The 21,821-nt window shown below is 54.6% G+C and overlaps 1 protein-coding gene across 1 annotated transcript in view; it reads right to left on the bottom strand.

The window, feature by feature from the left end:
• Positions 1-20,953, bottom strand: part of GPR162 (G protein-coupled receptor 162) — a 46,509-nt gene extending 25,556 nt beyond the window's left edge. Inside the window, exons 1-2 of the mRNA XM_078650408.1 lie at positions 20,053-20,953; positions 9,936-10,125 (exon numbers count right to left, since the gene is read on the bottom strand). Coding sequence (XP_078506534.1) covers positions 9,936-10,125; positions 20,053-20,853 — 991 coding nt within the window. The 5' untranslated portion in view covers positions 20,854-20,953. The remainder of the gene's footprint in view (positions 1-9,935; positions 10,126-20,052) is intronic.
• Positions 20,954-21,821: the final 868 nt, after the last annotated feature.

The following is a 21,821-nucleotide window of genomic DNA, read 5'->3' as shown; positions in this document are numbered from 1 at the left end:
CCTGCTCCGTAATTGCCTGTGCCATAAATCCCTAGTCTCCCCCCTGGCGAGCCCGGCAACATTACCCTTAGAGCACCTTCCCTGCCTTGGGTTATGCTGAGAACTGGCACAATTTCTCTATCTGGGTGTACAGGTGGGGCTTACGGATGCCCAACTATTGCACCTAAATGTGGATAGGGTCATTGCCACATTGTGAATATCGATGGCCTTTTGGAACTCGTTGCCACTCTCGCTGATGGGCAGACTGGTGGTGTCTGAGATGGTAGTTCTCCCACGCTGTCTTTATGCTTTACAAAATTCATTATGCCCTATTCCCAAGACTGTTTATAAACAACTAAACTAGGTGCTGACATCACCGCGACTGGACTTATAATTCTGCGGCACACCCACAACAAGCAACCTGGGGGTTTGACGAGAGGGATAACTGGGAGAATAGGTGGGCCACCATTAGTGACCTTACACATACAGTATCATGTAATGCACATTTTAAGTTGGTGCAATACAACCTTTTGCATCCTACACACACAACACCAGTAAACCTTCATCGTATCACCCATTCCCGATTGGAAAATTGCCCACGATGTGGTGAGGGAAGAGTAGATTTTTAGGCTTAACCTAAATGGATGGTTAGGAGGCTATGGCCTATGGGAGTGACAAACACAAGAGAAGGAAGGCACGCCATCGAATAAGAACCAAGCACATGAGAGTGACAATACGGCCAACCAATGGTGAGCAATGGGTGGGCTGAAAGCTTACGCTGTCTGGTAGACTATACCCAAAAACAACCACCCATGACATCCAGCACAACATGGGGTCTGTAGTGTGCATTTATAAACAGGAATAGACAGTGCAGAGGATGTGGGTGGTGGGGAGCCTACAAGGAGTGTGGGGTAAAAAAATTAAAAAAACACCATCCACCAACCCAGAATGGCGACTGGAACAACAACAAAACCACTATAGGGACCTGACAGAAAAGTAAACAGACTATGGTAGGGGAAAGGGAACAGTCCACAAAGCAGGCCACATGGAAAAATTGCAGACTAAAGGTATTCAAATGCATCAGCAATGCAATACAGTACAATAAGTAGGTGCTCACTACAGCTTGAAACAAGTTGTGCAATGCAGGCAAAGCTGCTCTTGGCTTCTACTATTTATGTATGCATGTGCTACTCAGTAGCTGTAACCACTGCTTTATGGCTAAGTGGCACTTTCAATTGAAAAGTTGTGTATTAATTACCTATAACTTTTGGCCTCTGTGGACTGGTAGCAATCCATTAGTCTAGTAAGCTTTGGTGTGGCACGCCATGTTTTGGGAAGATAGGTGCAGGAGAAAATATTAAGTGCAGTTATAAAAAAAAGAAGTGATTTCCCATTTTAGCTCCCATAGGAAATTTTGCTCAGGTCCAGCCTGACCCACTGAAGGGATTTATACCAAACTTGACATGAAATAAAACGTAAGCCAGAGATTGTGTTTTTGTTGGTTTGGTGTGAATCCAATCTGTAGTTTTTGAGTTATAAGTATTAAAAAACATTTGCAAGGGGGCATAAACGTTTGTATATTTCTACTGTTTGGGATTTGCAAATTATTAGTTATTGTCCCTTTCAGACCCACAGTTCCGAAGTGGGACCCCTGATATCGAGAACAGGTTGATATCCGCAGGACAAACATTTCCTCTGCAGCAGCCATTTCAGAATGTGAGGTACAGTCCCCGTGTTCAATCAATCAATCAAGCCATTTGTAGAGTGCGCTACTCACCCGTGAGGGTCTCAGGCGCTGGGTGGGGGGGGATGCTGCTACTGCTCGTACAGCCAGGTCTTGAGTAGCCTGCTGAAGGTTAGTAGGTCTTCGGTCTGCCGTAGGAGGATGGGGAGGGTGTTCCAGGACTTTGCGGCGATGTAGGAGAAGGATCTGCTGCCGGCGGTCGCTCTTCGGATGCGGGAGACGGTGGCGATGGCGAGGTCGGCAGAGCGGAGCTGGTGGTTCAGGGTGTAGAAGGTGAGTCGTCTGTTGAGGTACGTTGGTCCGGTTTTGTGGAATGATTTGTGTGCGTGGGTGAGGAGCTTGAAGGTGATCCTCTTGTTGGCGGGGAGCCAGTGCAGGTCTCTCAGGTGGGGTGTGATGTGGCTGTGGCGAGGGATGTAGAGGATTATGCATGTGGAAGCGTTCTGTATGCGTTGCAGTCGTTTCAGCAGTTTGGCCGGGGCTACCACGTAGAGGGCGTTTCCGTAGTCCAGCCTGCTGCTGACGAGGGCCTGGGTGACGGTTCTTCCTGTGTCTATGGGGATCCACTTGTAGATCTTTCGGAGCATGCAGAGGTTGTTGAAAGAGGAGGATGAGATGGCGTTGACTTGCTTGGTCATGGAGAGTGTTGAGTCGAGGATGAATCTCAGGTTGTGTGCTTGGTCAGTAGGTGTTGGTGCTGCTCCCAGGGCAGTCGGCCACCAGGAGTCATCCCAGGCTGAGGGGGTGGGGACGAGGATGAGTACCTCCATGTTGTACGAGTTCAGCTTCAGATGGCTGTTCTTCATCCATTCAGTGACGGCTTTCATTCCTTCTTGGAGGTTGTTTTTGGCTGTGAGAGGTTCTTTGGTGAGGGAGAGGATCAGCTGTGTGTCGTCGGCGTAGGAGATGATGTTGAGGCCGTGTAGTCTGGCGACACGGGCGAGCGGGCCATGTAGATGTTGAACAATGTCGGGCTGAGGGATGATCCTTGGGGTACACCGCAGATGATCTTGGAGGCTTTGGATCGGAAGGGGGAGGCGGACGCTCTGTGTTCTGTCAGAGAGTAAGGAGGTGGTCCAGTCCAGTGCTTTGCATCAGACTCCTGCGCCGTGGAGGCAAGTGCGTAGGGTGCGGTGACAGACCATGTCAAAAGCGACTGAGAGGTCCGGGAGGATGAGGGCCGCGGTCTCGCCGTTGTCCAGCATGGCCCTGATGTCATTGGTGGCGGCGATGAGGGCCGTTTTGGTGCTGTAGTTGCAGCGGAACCCGGACTGGGACGGGTCCAGGATGCTGTTCTCCTCGAGGTAGCAGGTCAGCTGTTTGTTGACTTTTTTCTCGATGACCTTTGCTGGGAACGGGAGCAGGGAGATGGGCTGGAAGTTCTTGAGGTCCCTCGGGTCTGCCTTGGGTTGTCTTGAGCAAGGCGTTGATCTCGGCATGCTCCCAGCTCTCCGGGAAGGTCGCGGTCTCGAAGATGTTGATGGCCTTGCGGAGGTGGGGTGCGATGGTGGTGCTGGCTTTGTTAAAGATGTGGTGAGGGCACAGGTCTGACGGCGAGCCGGAGTGGATCATTATCAAAAAAGGGCCTACAAAGCGGCAGGTAGGCACACCTTGAACACACCAGGCTGTAGTGAGGGACACTCAAAGGCCCTTTCCTTTGTTAAAAAAAGGCAAAAAGTTGTGGGATTTGCAAGGCTGATTCACCAACCCAAAAAAAGGGAAAGTACTATTGCCCAACCCTTATAATTGGTTAGGGTTTCACACCCAATCCAGCCTGAGCACGGATTTAGGGCATGTACAGTGGTTGTGGTTGTCTGCTTATGGCAGGTTCGCTGTGGGACCTGGACGCAGGCCTGGCTTTGCAGCCAAGCTCAGCATTGCTTGGCCAAAGGTCCTGCGCAGTGGGGCTAGCCTCCCCACTGTGGATTGGGTGCAGGGCCTGGCTGCAGGCTAGACCATTCTCCTGCCTTCCCCTGCGAATAGCCGAACGCCCTGCATAGCGTGGGTTGGCTGCCCACAGCTGGTGGGCGTGGAACCTAGCAATAGTCTGGTCTTGTGTTCAAGTCCTGCAGCGCACTGCCAAAGGCCTTGTGCAGTGGGCGTTCCCTCTCATTAACGGATTGGAAGGACTGGCTGGACACAGGCCACATCGTCTGCCCAACGCCCTTTTTGCACGGCCAAATGCAGTGAAGAGCGAGGGTTGGTATCGGCAGCCTGTAGGGCATAGAGCCTTGCCACAGGCCAGGCCCTGAGACCTGCTCCTAATTCGCATGTCCAAAGGCTGTGCACAGCATGAGTTAGCTGCCCACTGTGCGATAGGCGAAGGGCGTGGGGCAGCCAACACTTGCGGCGCACTGCCAAAGACCACCTGCAATTGTGACTGGAAAATAGGTGCATATTAAAAATAAAAGCTAATGAAGTTTACTTATGAAAACAGTTAAAAACGATGGGTCTCATTTTGATGTCGGGTGGGCTGCCACCAACCGTCTACCAGCGGTAGGCCATCTGTCTGACTGCCGGTTTGACCGCTGAGGTCGGGGGGAAAGACAGTCCCCTCTGATAGGTTCCAAGATCCCGTCGGGCGGCGGTCGGTATCCTACCTCTACAATGGAGGCGGTGTCTGAGCAGGCACCGCCGTAGTGATTAGGATGTCCCTTTCTGACTGCCTTTTCACGAGGCGTGGCCGGTTCAAGTAGGAGCGGTGGGGCAGGGGTAACAGACAATGGAATAGGTCAAATGAAATAAAAAGATTAATAAAACCACTTAACATGCGCTCACCGTATTGCCGAGTTTATGAATTTCTTTATTATATTTTACCTATTCTGTCATCTGTCGACTTCCCCCTGCATCCCCCACTGCTTTTTTCTGAACTGGCTGCACCTGCTTTTCATGGCTTTTCAATCGGACTGCCGTCAAAAGACAGACAGAAAGGCAGACTGTGGGGGCCCCATTCAGGCATCACTGCTAACTGCTAACTTCCCCCCCACACATCCATGCGCCGTGTGCCAGGCACCACATGGTGCCTGGCACACGGTACATAGATATGTACAAAGTGTTTTTTTACACTGCAGTTTGTGCTGCAGCCCTTTTCCTGGGCCGCAGCACAGTAGAAATCTCAGTGGTCCATCAGGATGGCGGGCAGTCACCACTGGGCCGGCAGGGGTGATCCGCCCGCCATCCTTGCTGAAATTACCCCTCACCACATTACAATGGCTGGGTGGTCCGCGGCGGACGGAAAGACCGTCCGCCTCTTTTCCGCTCAGTCGACATGTCCACCGGGCGGAAAAGGGTTCAATATGGTGGCGGTATCTGAAAGACACCGCCAGCCATATTAGAATGTGGCCTTGTACATCCCTTTCCGCGGCGGCATTGCTGCCACGGAAAGGCATGCAGAGTCGGCTTGGGGGGCCCGTTGCGGGCCCCCAGGGGGGTGGGGGTGCACATGGGGGGTACCTATGGTATCCCCCTGCCTTTCAATGAACAACCTGGCAAGCACCGTGCAGTGCCTGTCACGTTGTACATTGAAAAGCACAACCTGCCTCTGTGGCATTGAGGCGGACGATGCTCTCTGCACCGCCCACCGCAATGTTGTAGATGCACTATGCGCCCGCCAGTGTGGCGGGCGCATGCAAATCGGGAATCGGGAGTGTGGGACCCCAGCACCCTCAGCGGGCGGTCCCGGTTCCCGAGGGTATGGCGGGCGGACAAAGTCCGCCCGCCATACTAATGGGGCCCTCAGTGTCTAACGGTCTCCTGCCCGATGCGATGTCGGTCGGTGTTCGGACCAACTGCCAACATAATGAGGGCCTTAGTTATGGTTCAGTGTCAAATATGTAAAACCACTGAAGTTTGCGATTTGTGGTTTCCAACAGACGCCATGACTTATGCAACCTGTCATGGTCAAAACACAAATTTGCCAACAGCATGAAAACAAACAAATAGACATCAAGAAAGCAACATGGTAGGCACCGCGAGTTACGACATATGTTGTGCAAATTGGAAACCGTAACTGGAGAGCTTCCATGATTTTTTAATTTGTGTCAGAATCATAAAGTTTGTTGGACCTGGCCCTCTGGGCAGGGTCATCCCTGAACTTTTTGCCTTCCTCCAATATTCTCTCTGACCTGTTTTTGTTGGTTTAATGACTCTGGGCACTTTACCACTGCTGACCAGTGCTAAAGTGCATATGCTCTCCCTGTGCAAAATGTATATGTGATTGATTTCCATGATTGGCTCATTGAATTTACTGTCAGTCCCCAGTAAAGTGCACCAGGAGTGCCAGGGCTTGTAAATGCCAATACTGCTAGTGGGCCTGCAGCGCTGGTTGCGCCACCCACGGAAGCAGCCTGTTAAAATGTGTCTAGGGTCTGCCATTGCAGAACCTGCGTGCAGTCTGGTACTGTCATGCTGGCTGGGCAAGTGCACACACTTGCCAGCCCCTAAACCTTCCCTTAACTTCATATTAGTCACCCCTATGGTAGGCCCAAGGGCAGGGTGCATTGTAAGTGTAAGGTAGGACATGCTCTGGTGTGTGTAGCATGTCCTAATAGTGAATTACAGCCAAATTTGTTTTTCACTATTGTAAGGCTACCTGTTCTCTTAGGCCAAGATGGGCTGCTGGAATTATTACACTCTATAATCCCAGCAGGCTCAGGGAACATGGTAGAAAATAAAGTTTAGTATGCCTGAACTCAGAATAATAAAATACTTCTTTTAGTAAAGTTTATTTTAATATCCTGTGTTTGCAAATGCTACTTTTAGAAAGCTAGCATTTGCTTGCCTAACCATATCAGCCCGCCTCTGCTAGGATGTGTATCTGACTGTCTGGGCTATGTGAGTGACAGGGCTGGAGAATGACAGGTGGTGAATGCCAGGATTACACCTTAGTGGGAGGTGGGAGTGCCCCTGGACTCTGAATAGGGCTGTGCTCTGCCACCACAATGCTGGCTCCGCCCCCTGGGGAGCGACTGATGACTCAGCCAACACCTGGCCCAGGAAAGGAGAAGCACTGTCAACAAGGTACTCCTGGCTGCCCCTGTCCACACAATGTTGGCTCCACCTCCTGTGGAGCGTCTGATGTGCCTGCCCCTCACACTGAAAGGAGAGACCAGAGTACACCCAACAAAGTGCTCAGAGACTGAAAGAAGTTATGCAAAGGCCCCCCTGGCCTGTAAGAACAAAGAAAATGCTGTATAAAAGTAGGAGCCCTGCTCCTTGCAAATCAGAATCCTGTTTCCCACAACGAACCTCTGCCCAACTAGAAGGAGAAGAAGCTGGAAGGACTGGCCTGCTGTCTGCCTTGCTGAGGAAGGAGAGGAAAAGACTTTGAAAAGACTTTGCTGACTTGTGCTAGAAACTTTCTCCAAGGGCTTGACTGAGCTTGCCCCCTGAACTGACCCCCAGGACCAGTGGGTTCATTGTGCCTTCTCTCGTTTCTATCTGCCAGCCGTGTGTGCCTCCCGCCGGAGTCGAGTTTGGGCCCCCATCGCCCCCTCCTAGGGCTGTGGCACTCGGGAGCCTGTCTGCTCCTCTGCCCCTGCCTGCCACTGGAGCGTGCTGAGCGCTCACTCGCCCCTCCCGCCGGAATTTCCTCAAGGCCGGTGACCTACGCCGAGACTGCAGCCCGCACGTAAGACCGTGCCCTGCTGTCCCCACTCGCCGACCCAAGGCGTTTGCAGGCCGCGCCGCCCCCCTGTTGGGAGACCCCAGTACCATCTGTACCGGGGTCGTGGGCCGCGCCCGCCTGCGTGTACACCCCCGCTGCAAGTGGAAACCCGAAGTCACCACCAAGAACCGAGTCGCACTGCCAGTGCACGACTAGGCCTAAGAAGAGAAGAGAACCAAGGTACATCGCAGCACAACGGGCTCGGGGCCACAACGTTTTATTTCCCCGTGATCTACTTGTGCGCGTCGGATTGCCTTGAAAGAAACCATACGCTATTATAAGTGCGCCCCGTATTGCCTAAGTGACTGAGAAGTTGTACGCTGTGCCCCTCGCACTCAGAAACGTGCCCAGTACGCTGCAATCCCCCCGCAGTACGAGCCGCACAAGCTGGGTAGGCTCCCACCACTGTTTTGCATTGTCTGGAAGCTGTACAGCACGTACACCGTCTCACGGGAGATGCGTGAGGATTGGTAGGGCATCGGTGTACGCGACCCACGCGAGATGCGTGAGACTTGGTAGGGTGCAGTGTTTTCTCCCGTTTTAGGTGTCTAGGAGCGCTACGAATCGTCCAGCGGGCCCAAGGCTGGCCCCAAATATCTGAAACCTGCAAAAGAAGTCATTTTAACGGACTACCAACCTTGCCAAAGAAACTGAACCTACTGTTGGGAACTGTCCAAAAGAAACCCTTATTTTATAAGTATTGTGGCCCACTTGAACAACGTTACTGGGTCTTGTGATAAGTCTTACCTGCACAGATATATTTTTATATAAAGAAGACATATTTTTACATATCTACAGCCTGGTGTCCACTTGTGAGGGGATTGGTATAGTTACTGTGTGTGTTATTACAAATGCTCAACTCGGAAACGCCTTAAGAATAGCCTTGGCTGCTCACGCCACGCACCTAGAGGGTGAGCAAGGGTAATTCTAAGGGGTCATCCTTCGCCCTGACTTAGAGGAGAGGGTCCCTGCTTGCCACAAGTGGATACTTGCGCCAACCAGAGACCCCCAATTCTAACAAAGTTTAAACTGTGTTTATTTCAGTGAATATATTTTAATGGTGGAGTGGTGTGGCTCACTGGTTAGAGGCGGCAGACCCGTAAGCAGAGGACGGCCCGGGACCAGGGTTCGATACCCGACGCGGCAGGGTTGTGGACCAGGGTCAGCGGGCTCGATAATTCTCGCCTCGGTGCCTACTCCAGTCAGGGACCACACTCGGCAACTCTGGGCATTAGCTTGCCTCATCTTCACAACGGCCCCCCAGACCGCCGGGGATGCTTGGTCGCACCTTAGAGATACCCATTAGGGACCATCTCTCAGGGTGAGCCAGGACGGGTTCCCCAGTGGTCGAAGCGCGGAGATACTCCTCCGGGAGTTGATTCTAGCACTATATAAACCCACAATTAATTAATTAATTAATTAATATTAGAAGTATCTGTTGGTACTAGGCTTTGGTGGAATTAAAATTACGCTGATGTAATTCACATAATTTTGGGAATTTGGAGTTATGCTTTTTATGTGACAATCACAAAATTATGCTGTTACCCCACTTCACGTAATTATGAACCATTCACTGTAAAAAAATGAGTGCGAATGTAACCATCAAAGGTAAAAATTTGCTGAATGCAAGGGAACAAGAGAACGTGAGCAGATGTTGTTCACAGTGCTTTGGTTAAATGCGTCTTGCAGCAAAGTTTGACATGAGGATGTGTTTTGCATTAAAATATAGCACAAAATTCAAGATTGACAATTCACGTAATTTTGCTGCAATCTCACATAATTATGCGAAAGCAAAGTATGCAAAATTCACACACCACTCGTCGATACTCAATCGCTCCTTTGCCATAAAACCACACAAATGGTTCCTGAAATGGAAAAGCATACTGCTTGGCGTGTACAGGTGAGTGACTCTGGAGGTAGTATTCTAAACATCTGTGGAACCGATCCAGTATCGGCTCTGTACATGAGTGGAGACAGAAAGGCAGGATTCAGGCCAGAAGAAATCTGCTATGGTGCAGGGGCGGCCTTAGGCATGTGCAAGCTGTGCACCTGCACAGGGCCCCCAAACCCCAGGGGCCGCCACGCCAATATATATCCTTAATATAATAATCCTCTGAGGATGGATACATATTTGCGTGGCGGCCCCTGGCAGGGATTTGGCGGCCTCCGGCTCTGTTCCACTTCCAAACACCCTGACACCCCCCCTCTTCACTTGGTCTCCGCGCCTGCATTCCTCCTGGTTCCTGATTGGCTTCTTTTTTTCCCTACCCACTCCCTCACGTCGTGTGTCACAATACCCTCCTCCTCCTCCTAAATGTTATCGTTCTGAGACGAATTCGGAAGGGTAGGAGCAGCAGCAGGTACGGGTCATCTAACACCTTTTCTGGACGTTTTATTAAAACACTTTTCTGAGCTCTGGGGGGCTCCGCCCCGCCCGGACCCCCTCTTCCGGGGCCCCCTACCTCCGCTGCCTGCCCAGGGCCGCCATGAGCCTAGAGCCCTGTATGGTGCCTCCTTGGACTGGTCCTTCGATCAGGATGCGCTTACCTTCGTCGCCATCCTCCTCGGACATGATGGCCACGCACTGCTCCCACACCGTCTTCACATCCGCCCGGTACCGCTCGCAGGACCAGATGAACGAGGGAAGCAGCAGCGTCTGCACCATGGAGCACCAGAGCACACACAGCACCATCCAGATGGGGGCACTGTTGTACTTCAGGCTCACAAAGCTGACCACCTGCAGGGAGAAAGAAAGACCAGAGGGGTCACTGCAGGAGCAGAGACAGGAATCTACCAGCCACCATTACACCAAGTCACCATCGCCTGGGCACATCCAACGCGAGCCGTGATAGACTTTGTATCCCTGACCCCATCTCCAGTACCATCAGTTCTGAGTGGTAAGAGGCTACACCTCTATGCTTCAGTCTGACAAGTTCACCCATCCATAGAGGTCACCCCTGGTGGCTTATCATAATGGAGGTGTGCAGGAATCACCACTGGAGGGTCCTCGTGTAGGTCAGAGAGTTTTGAACTAGGAAATCCTACTTTATGCACACTGCAGGAGAGCACATTACACACACCCAGCCCCTGTGAGTGATAGTAGGCAGGCAAAGTAAGCCATGAATGTGTGGTGAATCTACCTAGAAAAAATCTGATATACAGCCTGGGTGCAAAAGCTGAGAAGTTGGTAGCACAGGAACAAGAGGTGGGACAGGGCAGGTATGTTTCTTTGTGACAGATGTGTGAGAAGTGAGTGAATGTGGGCACCAGTCTGAGAGAGAGAGAGAGAGAGGGAGAGAGAGAGAGAGAGATCACGAGAAAGAGAGAGAGAGAGTGTGTGAATGTGTGTATGACAATGTGTGTGTGTGTGAGAGAGAGAGAGAGAGAGAGAGAGAGAGAGAGAGAGAGAGAGAGAGAGAGAGAGAGAGAGAGAGAGGGAGAGAGAGAGAGAGAGAGAGAGAGAGAATGTGTGTGTGTGTGTGTGTGTGTGTGTGAGAGAGAGAGAGTGAGAGAGAGAGAGAGAGAGAGAGAATACACAAGTCTGCGTGTCTGTGTGTGATACAGAATGAATGCTGCAGGAGTGGTGTCCCACTTCTACAATATCACCTGGGCACTCACTCATAAAGGTGACATGCTCATGGCTCTATAATGTTGGGCTCTTCTCTCCCCTAACCTATAGGTGACAGGTTCTATAATTCTCTGCTGTTCTTCCCACCCCAACCTATAAAGGTGACAGGCGCTCTTCTCTCCATCCCACAGGTTCTACCAGCACCAATCCTGTGAGCACATTCAGCCCTAGATGTATCCGGTTCTGTATTCATATGCAGTCTCCCTGAGCCAATCACGTGCTAGAGGTGACAGGGGTGTGTCCCTGACCCCTGGCTCCTGGAAATGTGCTCACAGCACTGCCTGCCCGAGAAGCGCCGATTGGGTGCTTCTGAAGTGATTAAGTTGTCCAATTAACGTAATGAACTTGCTAATGTAATTATCCCAATTTAATTAATGGATCAATTAACTTCTCCCCCTTTCTGGGAAAGGTTTTTGTCAGGAAGCAGACAGAGGAATTGATGAGGAGAGTAAAAATACCCAATAAACAGAGCCTGGTCGAGATAAACGGAGAGTTAGGCAGTGTGGCAGACAGAAGGGGGCTGGGTGATAGGGTAGGGAGAAGCAGACAGTGAGAGGGAGAGATAGGAAGGAGGGAAAGAGCAAGAAAGAGAAAAAGAGAAAGGATAAGAAGGCACAGGAAGAATGAAAAATGAGAGAAGGATGGAGGAAGAAAAAGGGAGAAATCGAGAGAGAATTGGAGAGAGAGAAGAGAGAGAGAGCGAGAGAATATATATCGAGAAAGCGAGACAAAGAGCGAGGGAGAGAGGGGAGAGGGAATGAGCGAGAAGGAGAGAAGAGAGAACAGAAAAAGAGGACGGAGTTAGGGGAGCAGAAGAGACAAAGGAAGGGAGAGAGAAAAAGGCTGCCTGAGTTCTATTAATAAGAGACGTAGAGAATGAGGAAACGAGAGTAAAATAAAGGAAGAGTGTATGACAAAAGAGACGGGAGAGAGAAAGAGAAGCCCAGTGAAAGACAGAAGGAAGTAAGGGAGAATAAGAGCATAAAAAGAGGGAGAGAAAGGGAAGGGTCCAAGGGAAAGAGAGAGGTGAACAGAGATATGAATAAAGGGGGAAAAAGATAGAGTCGGTGGGAAAACTATATAATAAGTCGCGAAAGTTGATGTAAGTTGCATACAGTAAGTAGAGGGGTAGAGAAGGAGGTGGAGAGTGAAACTGCCACACAAGACTGATAGAGACGGGAAAAGAGCAAACCCATGAGTGAAATAACATAACATGTATTTGTAAAGCGCACATTCACTCAGAGGTCTCTTGGCGCTGAATAACAGATGTATATTGTTACCCAACTCAATGGTACTCATTTTATCGACCTCAGGTGGATGAAAGGCTGAGTGGACCCACCAGGATTAGAACCTGTGGCCATGAGGTCGAACAAAGGCCCCTACAGTGGATGCATTAGTCCACTGCACCACCGGACCCGGACAAATACTGCTGGTGAGAAGAATGAAGCAGGGAGGGGAGGAGTCTGGTGATGCACCCACCTGACAAGGGGTTGGCAGTGTGTTGCAATGGGTTGAGCAGTGGGGGCATCAGCAAGGGGCATCCGTGGGCTGTATATTGGGCATGGCAGGAGGTGGAGACAGTTGTCACTGTGGTTAATGTGGCAGCAGGGGTGGCCATGGGTGGAGCGGAGGGGATTTCATCATGGTGGGACACCAGAAGTGTGGTGGCAGTGAGTGGGGTGAGCCCTGCTCAGGCAGGTGAGGCAGTGGGCATGACAGCATGAGGTGGCAGTAGGCATGGCAGTAGGTGGTAGCAATGTGCATGGCAGCAGGTGGTGGTAATGGGCGCAACTGCAGGTGATGGTAGCGGATGGGGAAGCAGGTGGTGGACGAGAGTGTGGCAGAAGGCGGTGGATGTGAGTGTGGCAGCTGGTGGTTGACGAGAATGTGGCAGAAGGCGGTGGATGTGAGTGTGGCAGCTAGTGGTGGACGAGAGTGTGGCAGAAGGCGGTGGATGTGAGTGTGGCAGCTGGTGGTGGACGAGAATGTGGCAGAAGGCGGTGGATGTGAGTGTGGCAGCTGGTGGTGGACGAGAGTGTGGCAGAAGGCGGTGGATGTGAGTGTGGCAGCTGGTGGCAGACGAGAGTGTGGCAGAAGGCAGTGGATGTGAGTGTGGCAGAAGGTGATGGAAGTGGGTGAGGCAGCAGGCGTTGGATGTGAGTGTGGCAGCAGGTGGTGGGAGTCGGTGTGGTAGCAGGTGGTGGAAATGGGTGAGGCAGCAGGTGGTGGAAGTGAGTGTGGCAGCAGGTGGTGGTATTAAGTGTGGCAGCAAATGGTGGATGTGAGTGTGGCAGCAGCAGGTGGTGGAAGTGAATGTGGCAGCAGGTGGTGGAAGTGAGTGTGGCAACAGGTGGTAGATATAAGTGTGGAAGGAGGTGGTGGAAGTGGGTGTGGCAGCAGGTGGTGGATGTGAGTGTGGCAGCAGGTGGTGGAAGTGAGTGTGGCAGCTGGTGATGGAAGTGAATGTGGCAGCAGGTGGTGGAGTGGCACCAGGTGGTGAATGTGAGTGTGGCACCAGGTGGTGGAAGCGAGTATGGCAGCTGGAGGTGGAAGTGAGTATGGCAGACGATGGTGGATGTGAGTGTGGCAGCAGATGATGGATCTGAGTGTGGCTGCAGGTCATGGAAGTGAGTGTGGCAGCAGGTGGTGGATAAAAGTGCGGATGCAGGTGGTGGAAGTGGGTGAGTCAGCAGCTGGTGGATGTGAGTGTGGCAGCAGGTGGTGGACGTGAGTGTGGCAGCAGATGGTGGATGTGAGTGTGGCAGCAGGTGGTGGAAGTGAGTGTGGCAGCAGATGGTGGATGTGAGAGTGGCAGCAGGTGGTGAATGTGAGTGTGGCAGAAGGTGGTGGGTGTGGCAGCAGGTGGTGGATGCGAGTGTGGTGGCAGCAGCAGGTGGTGGAAGTGAGTGTGGCAGCAGGAGGTGGAGTGGCACCAGGTGGTGGATGTGAGTGTGAACCAGGTGGTGGAAGCGAGTATGGCAGCTGGAGGTGGAAGTGAGTATGGCAGATGGTGGTGGATGTGAGTGTGGCAGCAGATGGTGGATGTAAGTGTGGCAGCAGGAGGTGCAAGTGAGTGTGGCAGCAGATGGTAGAAGTGAGTGTGGCAACAGGTGGTGGATAAAAGTGTGGAAGCAGGTGGTGGAAGTGGGTGAGTAAGCAGGTGGTGGGTGTGAGTGTGGCAGCAGGTGGTGGAAGTGAGTGTGGCAGCAGATGGTGGAGAAAAGTGTGGCAGCAGGTGATGGAAGTGAGTGTGGAAGCAGATGGTGGAGAAAAGTGTGGCAGCAGATGATGGAAGTGAGTGTGGCAGCAGATGGTGGATGTGAGTATGGCAGCAGGTGGTGGATGTGAGTGTGGCTGCAGGTGATGGAAGTGAGTGTGGCTGCAGGTGGTGGGTGTGAGTGTGGCAGCAGGTGGTGGATGTGAGTGTGGAAGCAGGTGATGGAAGTGAGTGTGGCTGCAGGTGGTGGGTGTGAGTGTGGCAGCAGGTGGTGGATGTGAATGTGGCTGCAGGTGGTGGGTGTGAGTGTGGCAGTAGATGGTGGATGTGAGTGTGGCAGCAGGTGGTGGATGTGAGTGTGGCTGCAGGTGATGGAAGTGAGTGCGGCTGCAGGTGATGGAAGTGAGTGTGGCAGCAGGTGGTGGAAGTGAGTATAGCAGCAGGGGGTGGAAGTGAGTGATGGCAGTGAGAGAAGCAGCAAGTCTTGGCAGTGGGAGCAGCAGTTGGTGTGGCAGCGCATGGTGCAGCAGGAGGTGGCAACATCGTGTGGCAGTGGGCGTGTTAGATGGTAGTGGCAGTGGGTGTGGCAGCTTGTGTAGCAAGGAGTGTGGCAGCAGGCTGTGTCAGGGAGTCAGCAGCAGGTGGTGAGGGAACAGGATCTGGAAGCAGGTGAGGCAGAAATGATGACACTGGGTGTGGCAACAGGTGTGGCAATGGTTGTGGATTCAGGTGGTGCCAGTGAGTGAGGCAGGGATCGTGATAGAATGTGGTAGGAGCTGGAGTAGCAGCAGGTAGTGACAGTGGGTGTGGCAGCGGGTGTGGATTCTGGTGGTGCCAGTGAGTGAGGCAGGGATTGTGATAGCACTTGGTAGGGCCTTGTGTAGCAACATGTAGTGACAGTGGGTGTGGCAGCTGGTGTTGCAGTGGGTGTGGAAGCAGGTGGTAGGAGCTGGTGTGGCAGCAGGTAGTGATAGTGGGTGTGGCAGCGGGTGTGACAGCTGAAGATGTAAGCAACTAAGGAAGTATTTGGTGGCAGTGGGCGGGGCAAAAAGTATAGCAGTAGTTGATGCAGCAGGCATAGGCTGCAAGCTAAGGCTTTAGGTGTGGCAACAGGTGTGGCAGCAGATGGCAGCAGTGAGTGAGGCAGCAAATGGTAAGAAGTAGGTGCCGCCGCAGGTAGCAGCAGTGACTGTTGAAGTAAGTGGTGGCTGTGGGTGAGGGAAAAGGTGGTGGCAGGAGTGGCTGCGGGTGGTGGCCGTGTGGGAGGCAGCACGTGGTGGCAGAGAGTATGTCAGGGGGTGGAATTAGCAGGTGAGGCAGCAGATGGTGGCAGAGGTGGTGGAGACGTGTTGTGGCAGCAGGGGAGGCAGCGGGTGGTGGCCGTAAGGTAGACAAAAGGCTGTGGCACTGGATGTGGGTGTTGCAGCAGGTGTAGTAGAGGAAGAGGCAGCAGATGGCAGCAAGAGGTGGCAGTGGATGCAGCAATGGGTGCAACAGCAGGTGGTGGCAGCGGGTACGGAGTGGGTGAGGCTGCCAGTGATAGAAGTTGGTGCAGCAGCAGGTAGTAGAAGAGATGCAGGCATCAGGTGGTGGCAACCAGCAGGTTGTGGCTTTGTGTGAGGCAGCAGACTGTGGCAGCTGGTGTGGCAGCGGGTGAGGCAGTAGGTCGGGCAGCGGGAGTGGCAGCATACTGTGGGAGCAGGTGGTGGCAGAGGGAGTAGCAGCAGGTGCGGCAGTAGGTGATACCCCAGGTGTGGCAGCAGGTATGGCAGTGGGTGAGGCAGAAGGTGGTGGCAAAGGAAGTGGCAGTACGTGGTGGCAGCAGGTGATAAAGCAGGTTCTGGCAGTGGGTGTTGCAGCATGTGGTGGAGGGGGTACTGCAGCAGGGTGCAGCAGTGAGTAAGCTAGCTGGTGGTGGCACCCGGTGTGGCAGTATGTGGTAGTTACGGGTGCGGCAGAGGGTGAGGCAGTAGGTCGGGCAGCGGGAGTGGCAGCATACTGTGGGAGCAGGTGGTGGCAGAGGGAGTAGCAGCAGGTGCGGCAGTAGGTGATACCCCAGGTGTGGCAGCAGGTATGGCAGTGGGTGAGGCAGAAGGTGGTGGCAAAGGAAGTGGCAGTACGTGGTGGCAGCAGGTGATAAAGCAGGTTCTGGCAGTGGGTGTTGCAGCATGTGGTGGAGGGGGTACTGCAGCAGGGTGCAGCAGTGAGTAAGCTAGCTGGTGGTGGCACCCGGTGTGGCAGTATGTGGTAGTTACGGGTGCGGCAGAGGGTGAGGCAGTTGGTAGTGGTAGAGAGATTGTCAGCAGGTGCCTCAGCAGGTAATACAGCGGATTGTGGCAGTGGGTGTGGCAGAATGTGATGGCAGTGGCCATTGCAGCATGGTGCAGTAGTGGGTGCGCCTGCAGCTGGTGGCAGTGAGTGCGGCACCATGTGGTTGTGGTAGGCACTGCAGCAGGGTGCAGCAGTGGATGTGCCAGCAGGTGGTGGCAGCTGGTTTGACAGCAGGTGTGGCAGACGGTGCATCGGCAGGTGGTAGAAGTGGATGTCGCAGCAGGTGGCGGCAGTGGCACTGGGTGTGACAGCAAGTGGTGGCTGTGTGTGAGGCAGGGGATAGTGGCAGCGGGTGAGGCAGTAGGTGGTGGCAGAGGGAGTGGCAGCATGTGGTGGGAGCTGGTGGTGGCAGAGGGAGTAGCAGCAAGTGTGGCAGCAGGTGATACAGCAGGTGTTGGCAGTGGGTGTAGCCACATGTAGTAGCGGTGGGCACTGCAGCAGGGTGAAGCAGGGGGTGAACTAAGTGGTAGTGGCACCTGGTGTGGCAGGATGTGGTAGTTACGGGTGCGGCAGTGGGTGAGGCAGTAGGTGGTGGCAGAGAGTATGTAAGGGGGTAGTGGTAGCGGGTGAGGCAGCAGATGGTGGCAGAGGTGGTGGAAATATGTTGTGGCAGCAGGGGAGGCAGCGGGTGGTGCCCGTAAGGTAGACAAAAGGCTGTGGCAGTAAATGTGGTTGTTGCAGCAGGTGTAGTAGAGGAAGGGGCAGCAGATGGCAGCAAGAGGTGGCAGTGGATGCAGCAATGGGTGCAACAGCAGGTGGTGGCAGCGGGTACGGAGTGGGGAGGCTGCCAGTGATAGAAGTTGGTGCAGCAGCAGGTAGTAGAAGAGATGCAGGCATCAGGTGGTGGCAACCAGCAGGTTGTGGCTTTGTGTGAGGCAGCAGACTGTGGCAGCTGGTGTGACAGCGGGTGAGGCAGTAGGTCGGGGCAGCGGGAGTGGAAGCATACTGTGGGAGCAGGTGGTGGCAGAGGGAGTAGCAGCAGGTGCAGCAGTAGGTGATACACCAGGTGGTGGCAGCAGGTGTGGCAGCGGGTGAGGCAGAAGGTGGTGGCAAAGGAAGTGGCAGCACGTGGTGGCAGCAGGTGTTACATCAGGTTCTGGCAGTGGCTGTTGCAACATGTGGTGGTGGGTGGGCACTGCAGCAGGGTGCAGCAGTGAGTAAGCCAGCAGGTGGTGGCACCTGGTGTGGCAGTATGTGGTAGTTACGGGTGCAGCAGTGGGTGAGGCAGTAGGTAGTGGTAGAGAGATTGTTAGCAGGTGCCTCAGCAGGTAATACAGCAGATTGTGGCAGTGGGTGTGGCAGAATGTGATGGCAGTGGCCACTGCAGCATGGTGCAATAGTGGGTGTGTCAGCAGCTGGTGGCAGTGGGTGCAGCAACATGTGGTTGTGGTAGGCTCTGCAGCGGGGTGCGGCAGTGGATGTGCCAGCAGGTGGTGGCAGCTGGTTTGACAGCAGGTGTGGCAGTGGGTGCATCAGCAGGTGGTAGAAGTGGATGCAGCAGCAGGTGGCGGCAGCGGCACTGGGTGTGACAGCAAGTGGTGGCTGTGTGTGAGGTAGGGGATAATGGCAGCGGGTGAGGCAGTAGGTGGTGGCAGCATTTTGTGGGAGCTGGTGGTGGCAGATGGAATGGCAGCAAGTGTGGCAGCAGGTGATAATGCAGGCGGTGGCAGTGGGTGTGGCAGCTGGTGCTAGCAGTGGGTGAGGCAGTAGGTGGTGGCAGAAGGAGTGGCAGCATGTTGTGGCAGCAGGTGATACAGCAGGTGTTCGCAGTGGGTGTAGCCGCATGTGGTAGCGGTGGGCACTGCAGCAGGGTGAAGCAGTGGGTGAGCTAAGTGGTAGTGGCACCTGGTGTGGCAGGATGTAGTAGTTACGGGTGCGGCAGTGGGTGAGGCAGAGAGAGAGTGGCTGTAGGTGTGGCAGCTTGTGATGGCAGAGTGCACTTCAGCAGGGTGTGGCAGTGGGTGCATCAGCAGGTGGCGGCAGTGTGGCTGGCAGCATGTGGTGGTGGAGACTGCAGTCGTGGGTGCGTCGGCAGGCGGTGGCAGGTAGCGTGGCAGCATGTGGTAGCTGTGATGTGGCAGTGGATACATCAGCAGGTGGTGGGAGTGGTTGTGGCAGCATGTGATGGCAGTGGGCACTGCAGCGGGGTGCGGCAGTGTGTGCGTCAGCAGGTGGTGGCGGTGGGGATGGCAGCATGCAGTGGCAGTGGGCACAGCAACATGGCACGGCAGCAACATGTGATAGCTGCGGTGCATGAGCAGGTGGTGGCAGTGTGGGTGGCAGCATGCGGTGGTGGAGACTGCAGCTGTGGGTGCGTCGGCAGGTGGTGGCAGCCAGCGTGGCAGCATGTGGTAGCTGCGGGGTGGCAGTGGATGCATCAGCAGGTGGTGGCAGTGGAGTGGTTGTGGCAGCATGTGGTGGTGAAGACTGCAGCTGTGGGTGCGTCAGCAGGTGGTGGCAGTTAGCGTTGCAGCATGTGGTAGCTGTGATGTGGCAGTGGATGCATCAGCAGGTGGTGGGAGTGGTTGTGGCAGCATGTGATGGCAGTGGGCACTGCAGCGGGGTGCGGCAGTGTGTGCGTCAGCAGGTGGTGGCAGTGGGCACAGCAGCATGGCACGGCAGTGTCTGCGTTATCAAGCGGTGGCAGCATGTGATAGCTGCGATGCAGCAGCAGGTGGTGGCAGTGGCCGCGGCAGTGGGTGAGACAGTAAGTGGTAGAAGTGGGGGCAGCAGAACGTAGGGGCAGCGGGTGTGGCAGCAAGTGGTGGGTGTGTGGTGTGAGACAGCAGGTGGTGGCAGGAGGTGGTGGCAGCATGTAGTGGCAGCAGGTGAGGCAGGCAGTGCTGGCAATAGGTGGGGCAGTACGTGGTGGTAGAGTGATTGGCAGCAGGGGATACAGCAAGTGGTGGGAGTGGCAGCCTGTGATGGCATTGGGCACTGCAGCATGGCACTGCAGTGTGTGCGTCTGGTGTGGCAACATGTGGCAGCTGAGGGTGCGGCAGTGGGTGGAGCAGCAGGCGGTGGCAGCAGGTGGTGGCAGGAGGTGCGGTAGTGGGTGAGACAGTAAGTGGTAGAAGTGGGTGCAGCAGAACGTAGGTGCAGCGGGTGTGGCCGCAAGTGGTGGGTGTGTGGTGTGAGACAGCAGGTGGTGGCAGGATGTGGTGGCAGCAGGTAGTGGCAGCAGGTGGTGGCAGGCAGTGCTGGCAATAGGTGGGGCAGTACGTGGTGGCAAACTGATTGGCAGCAGGGGATACAGCAAGTGGTGGGAGTGGCAGCCTGTGATGGCAGTGGGCACTGCACCATGGCACTGCAGTGTGTGCGTCTGGTGTGGCAACATGTGGCAGCTGAGGGTGCGGCAGTGGGTGGAGCAGCAGGCGGTGGCAGCAGGTGGCAATGGCTCCAACATTGGAAGTTGTACGGCTATGAAAGATGACGCGGTGCCAGTCGCCCCCATGCGCCCCAGAGTGGCCTCGTGATGCCAGCCTTACCAGGATGGGCAGCCCGGTCAGCGTGTCGTAGAGGAAGACGATGGCCCCAATCAGGTTGGTCATTTGCATGGAGGTCTTGGCCGATTCCGAGCCGTCCAATGAGGAGCGACGCTTGCCCTGGGCATCCTCCACCACAATGGTGGGCACGTTGAAGGCATTGCGGGCGGCGCGGCGCCCCGCCCTCCCTCGCCCGCACAGCGCGTGGTAGAAGGTGATGGCCACGCACACCAGGCCCATGGAGATGCCCCCCAGCAGCAGCAGGCTGAAGCACACCCCGAAGCCCAGGCCAATCTTGCTGACGATGAACTGGCAGCCGCGCGCGTAGTAGCGCTCGGTGTTGTCATGCCAACCGATGCTGGGCAGCGTGGAGAGGATGAAGGACACCATCCAGATGCCCATGATGGCGTGCAGCGCCTGCTTCTTGGTGTTGCTGAGGCGGTAGTTGACCGGCCAGCGCACCATCCACATGCGGTGGTAGGACAGCGAGGCCACGGTGAAGCAGGTGGCCAGCGCCAGGGTGTAGTAGGTGGACACGAACACCTTGCAGATGCCTTCGTTCCAGTCGTACTCCGAGGCCTCCTTGCGCAGCTGGATGACGGAGAACATGGTGAGCGGGATGGCCACCATCAGGATGTGGGTGCCCGCCAGGAAGCAGAGCAGCAGCTCCAGCGGCTTGTGCTTCTGCTGCTTGGCCGAGATGCTGAGGATGGTCCAGGCGTTGGCCAGCAGGGAGAGCACGCCGCAGGCCAGCCACGAGAGGGAGTTGTTGTGCAAGGTCTCCACCTCGGGGCTGTGATGCATCTTACACCCAGGCAGGGCAGAGGGGGCTGGGGCGGGCAGGAGGCTCAGGAGAGGAGGCAGCTGGGAGATGTCTTTGTGGCACAGAGGGTGGTGCGGGTGAATGGGCGGTGGTGAGGCCACATTTGTTCTGTGCCAGTGCAAGGTGGCAGCCCAGCTTTCTGAAATGGCAAGTGTGTTTTTCTCTCTGTTTCTCCTCTCGTTTCCTTTCTTTTTTGTGTTTATCCCCTTCAATGTCTTTATTTCTCCTCTCAACTTCTTGTCTCATTTCTTTATCTTGCGTGCCCCTTTCTGCGTCCTGTCGCACAGTCTCTTGTTGCGGTTACCTCCTCAGCGGTGACACTCACTCCCCATCACATGGCAGGGGGTGGCCTTGGTCCAGCGACGACTCCTGCTCTCCAGCAGTTAGTTAACCCCTTCTCAGCCTTGTCCCTAACTTCCCCCCACATGCAGAAGTGTTAAACTCATCCCAGCAGGGCCCCCACTTTCCCCAGGTGCACAGAATTAAAAACCTCATCTCAAGGCAGCCTCCAATTCTTCACCGAGCCCAGAATTGTTCAGCTCTTTCCAACTGTGGTGTGAAATGTCCTCTCCTCTCCTCCATCACATGCCGGCTTGTGTCCTCTTCTCAGAGGGGCCTATGGTTTATATCACCCACCGGGGCTACCAAAGTCCAGGGGTCGTTCTGATTGGCCATCGTGCACTGAACTGTTAATGCACTCCCCGTGGGGCCTCCAAAATCTCCCGCGTAAACCGAATGGTTAAAATGATGTCCCGCAGTTCATCCAGGGCTGCAGGGTGTGGTAGGTCAGGTGGTCGGTTGTTCGTGTCCCCCTCCCCTGGCAGACCGGTGCACGGCCCCTAAATACTGCAGCCAGTCAAATACCTAAGCGCATCTATGCTGACTGGACCCGCGTCTAGGCGCCCCGCTCCACGCATCCCTCCTTCCAGGCGCGCGCCTTCTTGTCGCC

Source organism: Lissotriton helveticus, chromosome 7 (genome assembly GCF_964261635.1).
Source record: "Lissotriton helveticus chromosome 7, aLisHel1.1, whole genome shotgun sequence".
NCBI lineage: Eukaryota > Metazoa > Chordata > Amphibia > Caudata > Salamandridae > Lissotriton > Lissotriton helveticus.
The sequence above is the reverse complement of the archived record's forward strand: the minus strand, read 5'-3'. Positions and strand labels throughout refer to the sequence as shown.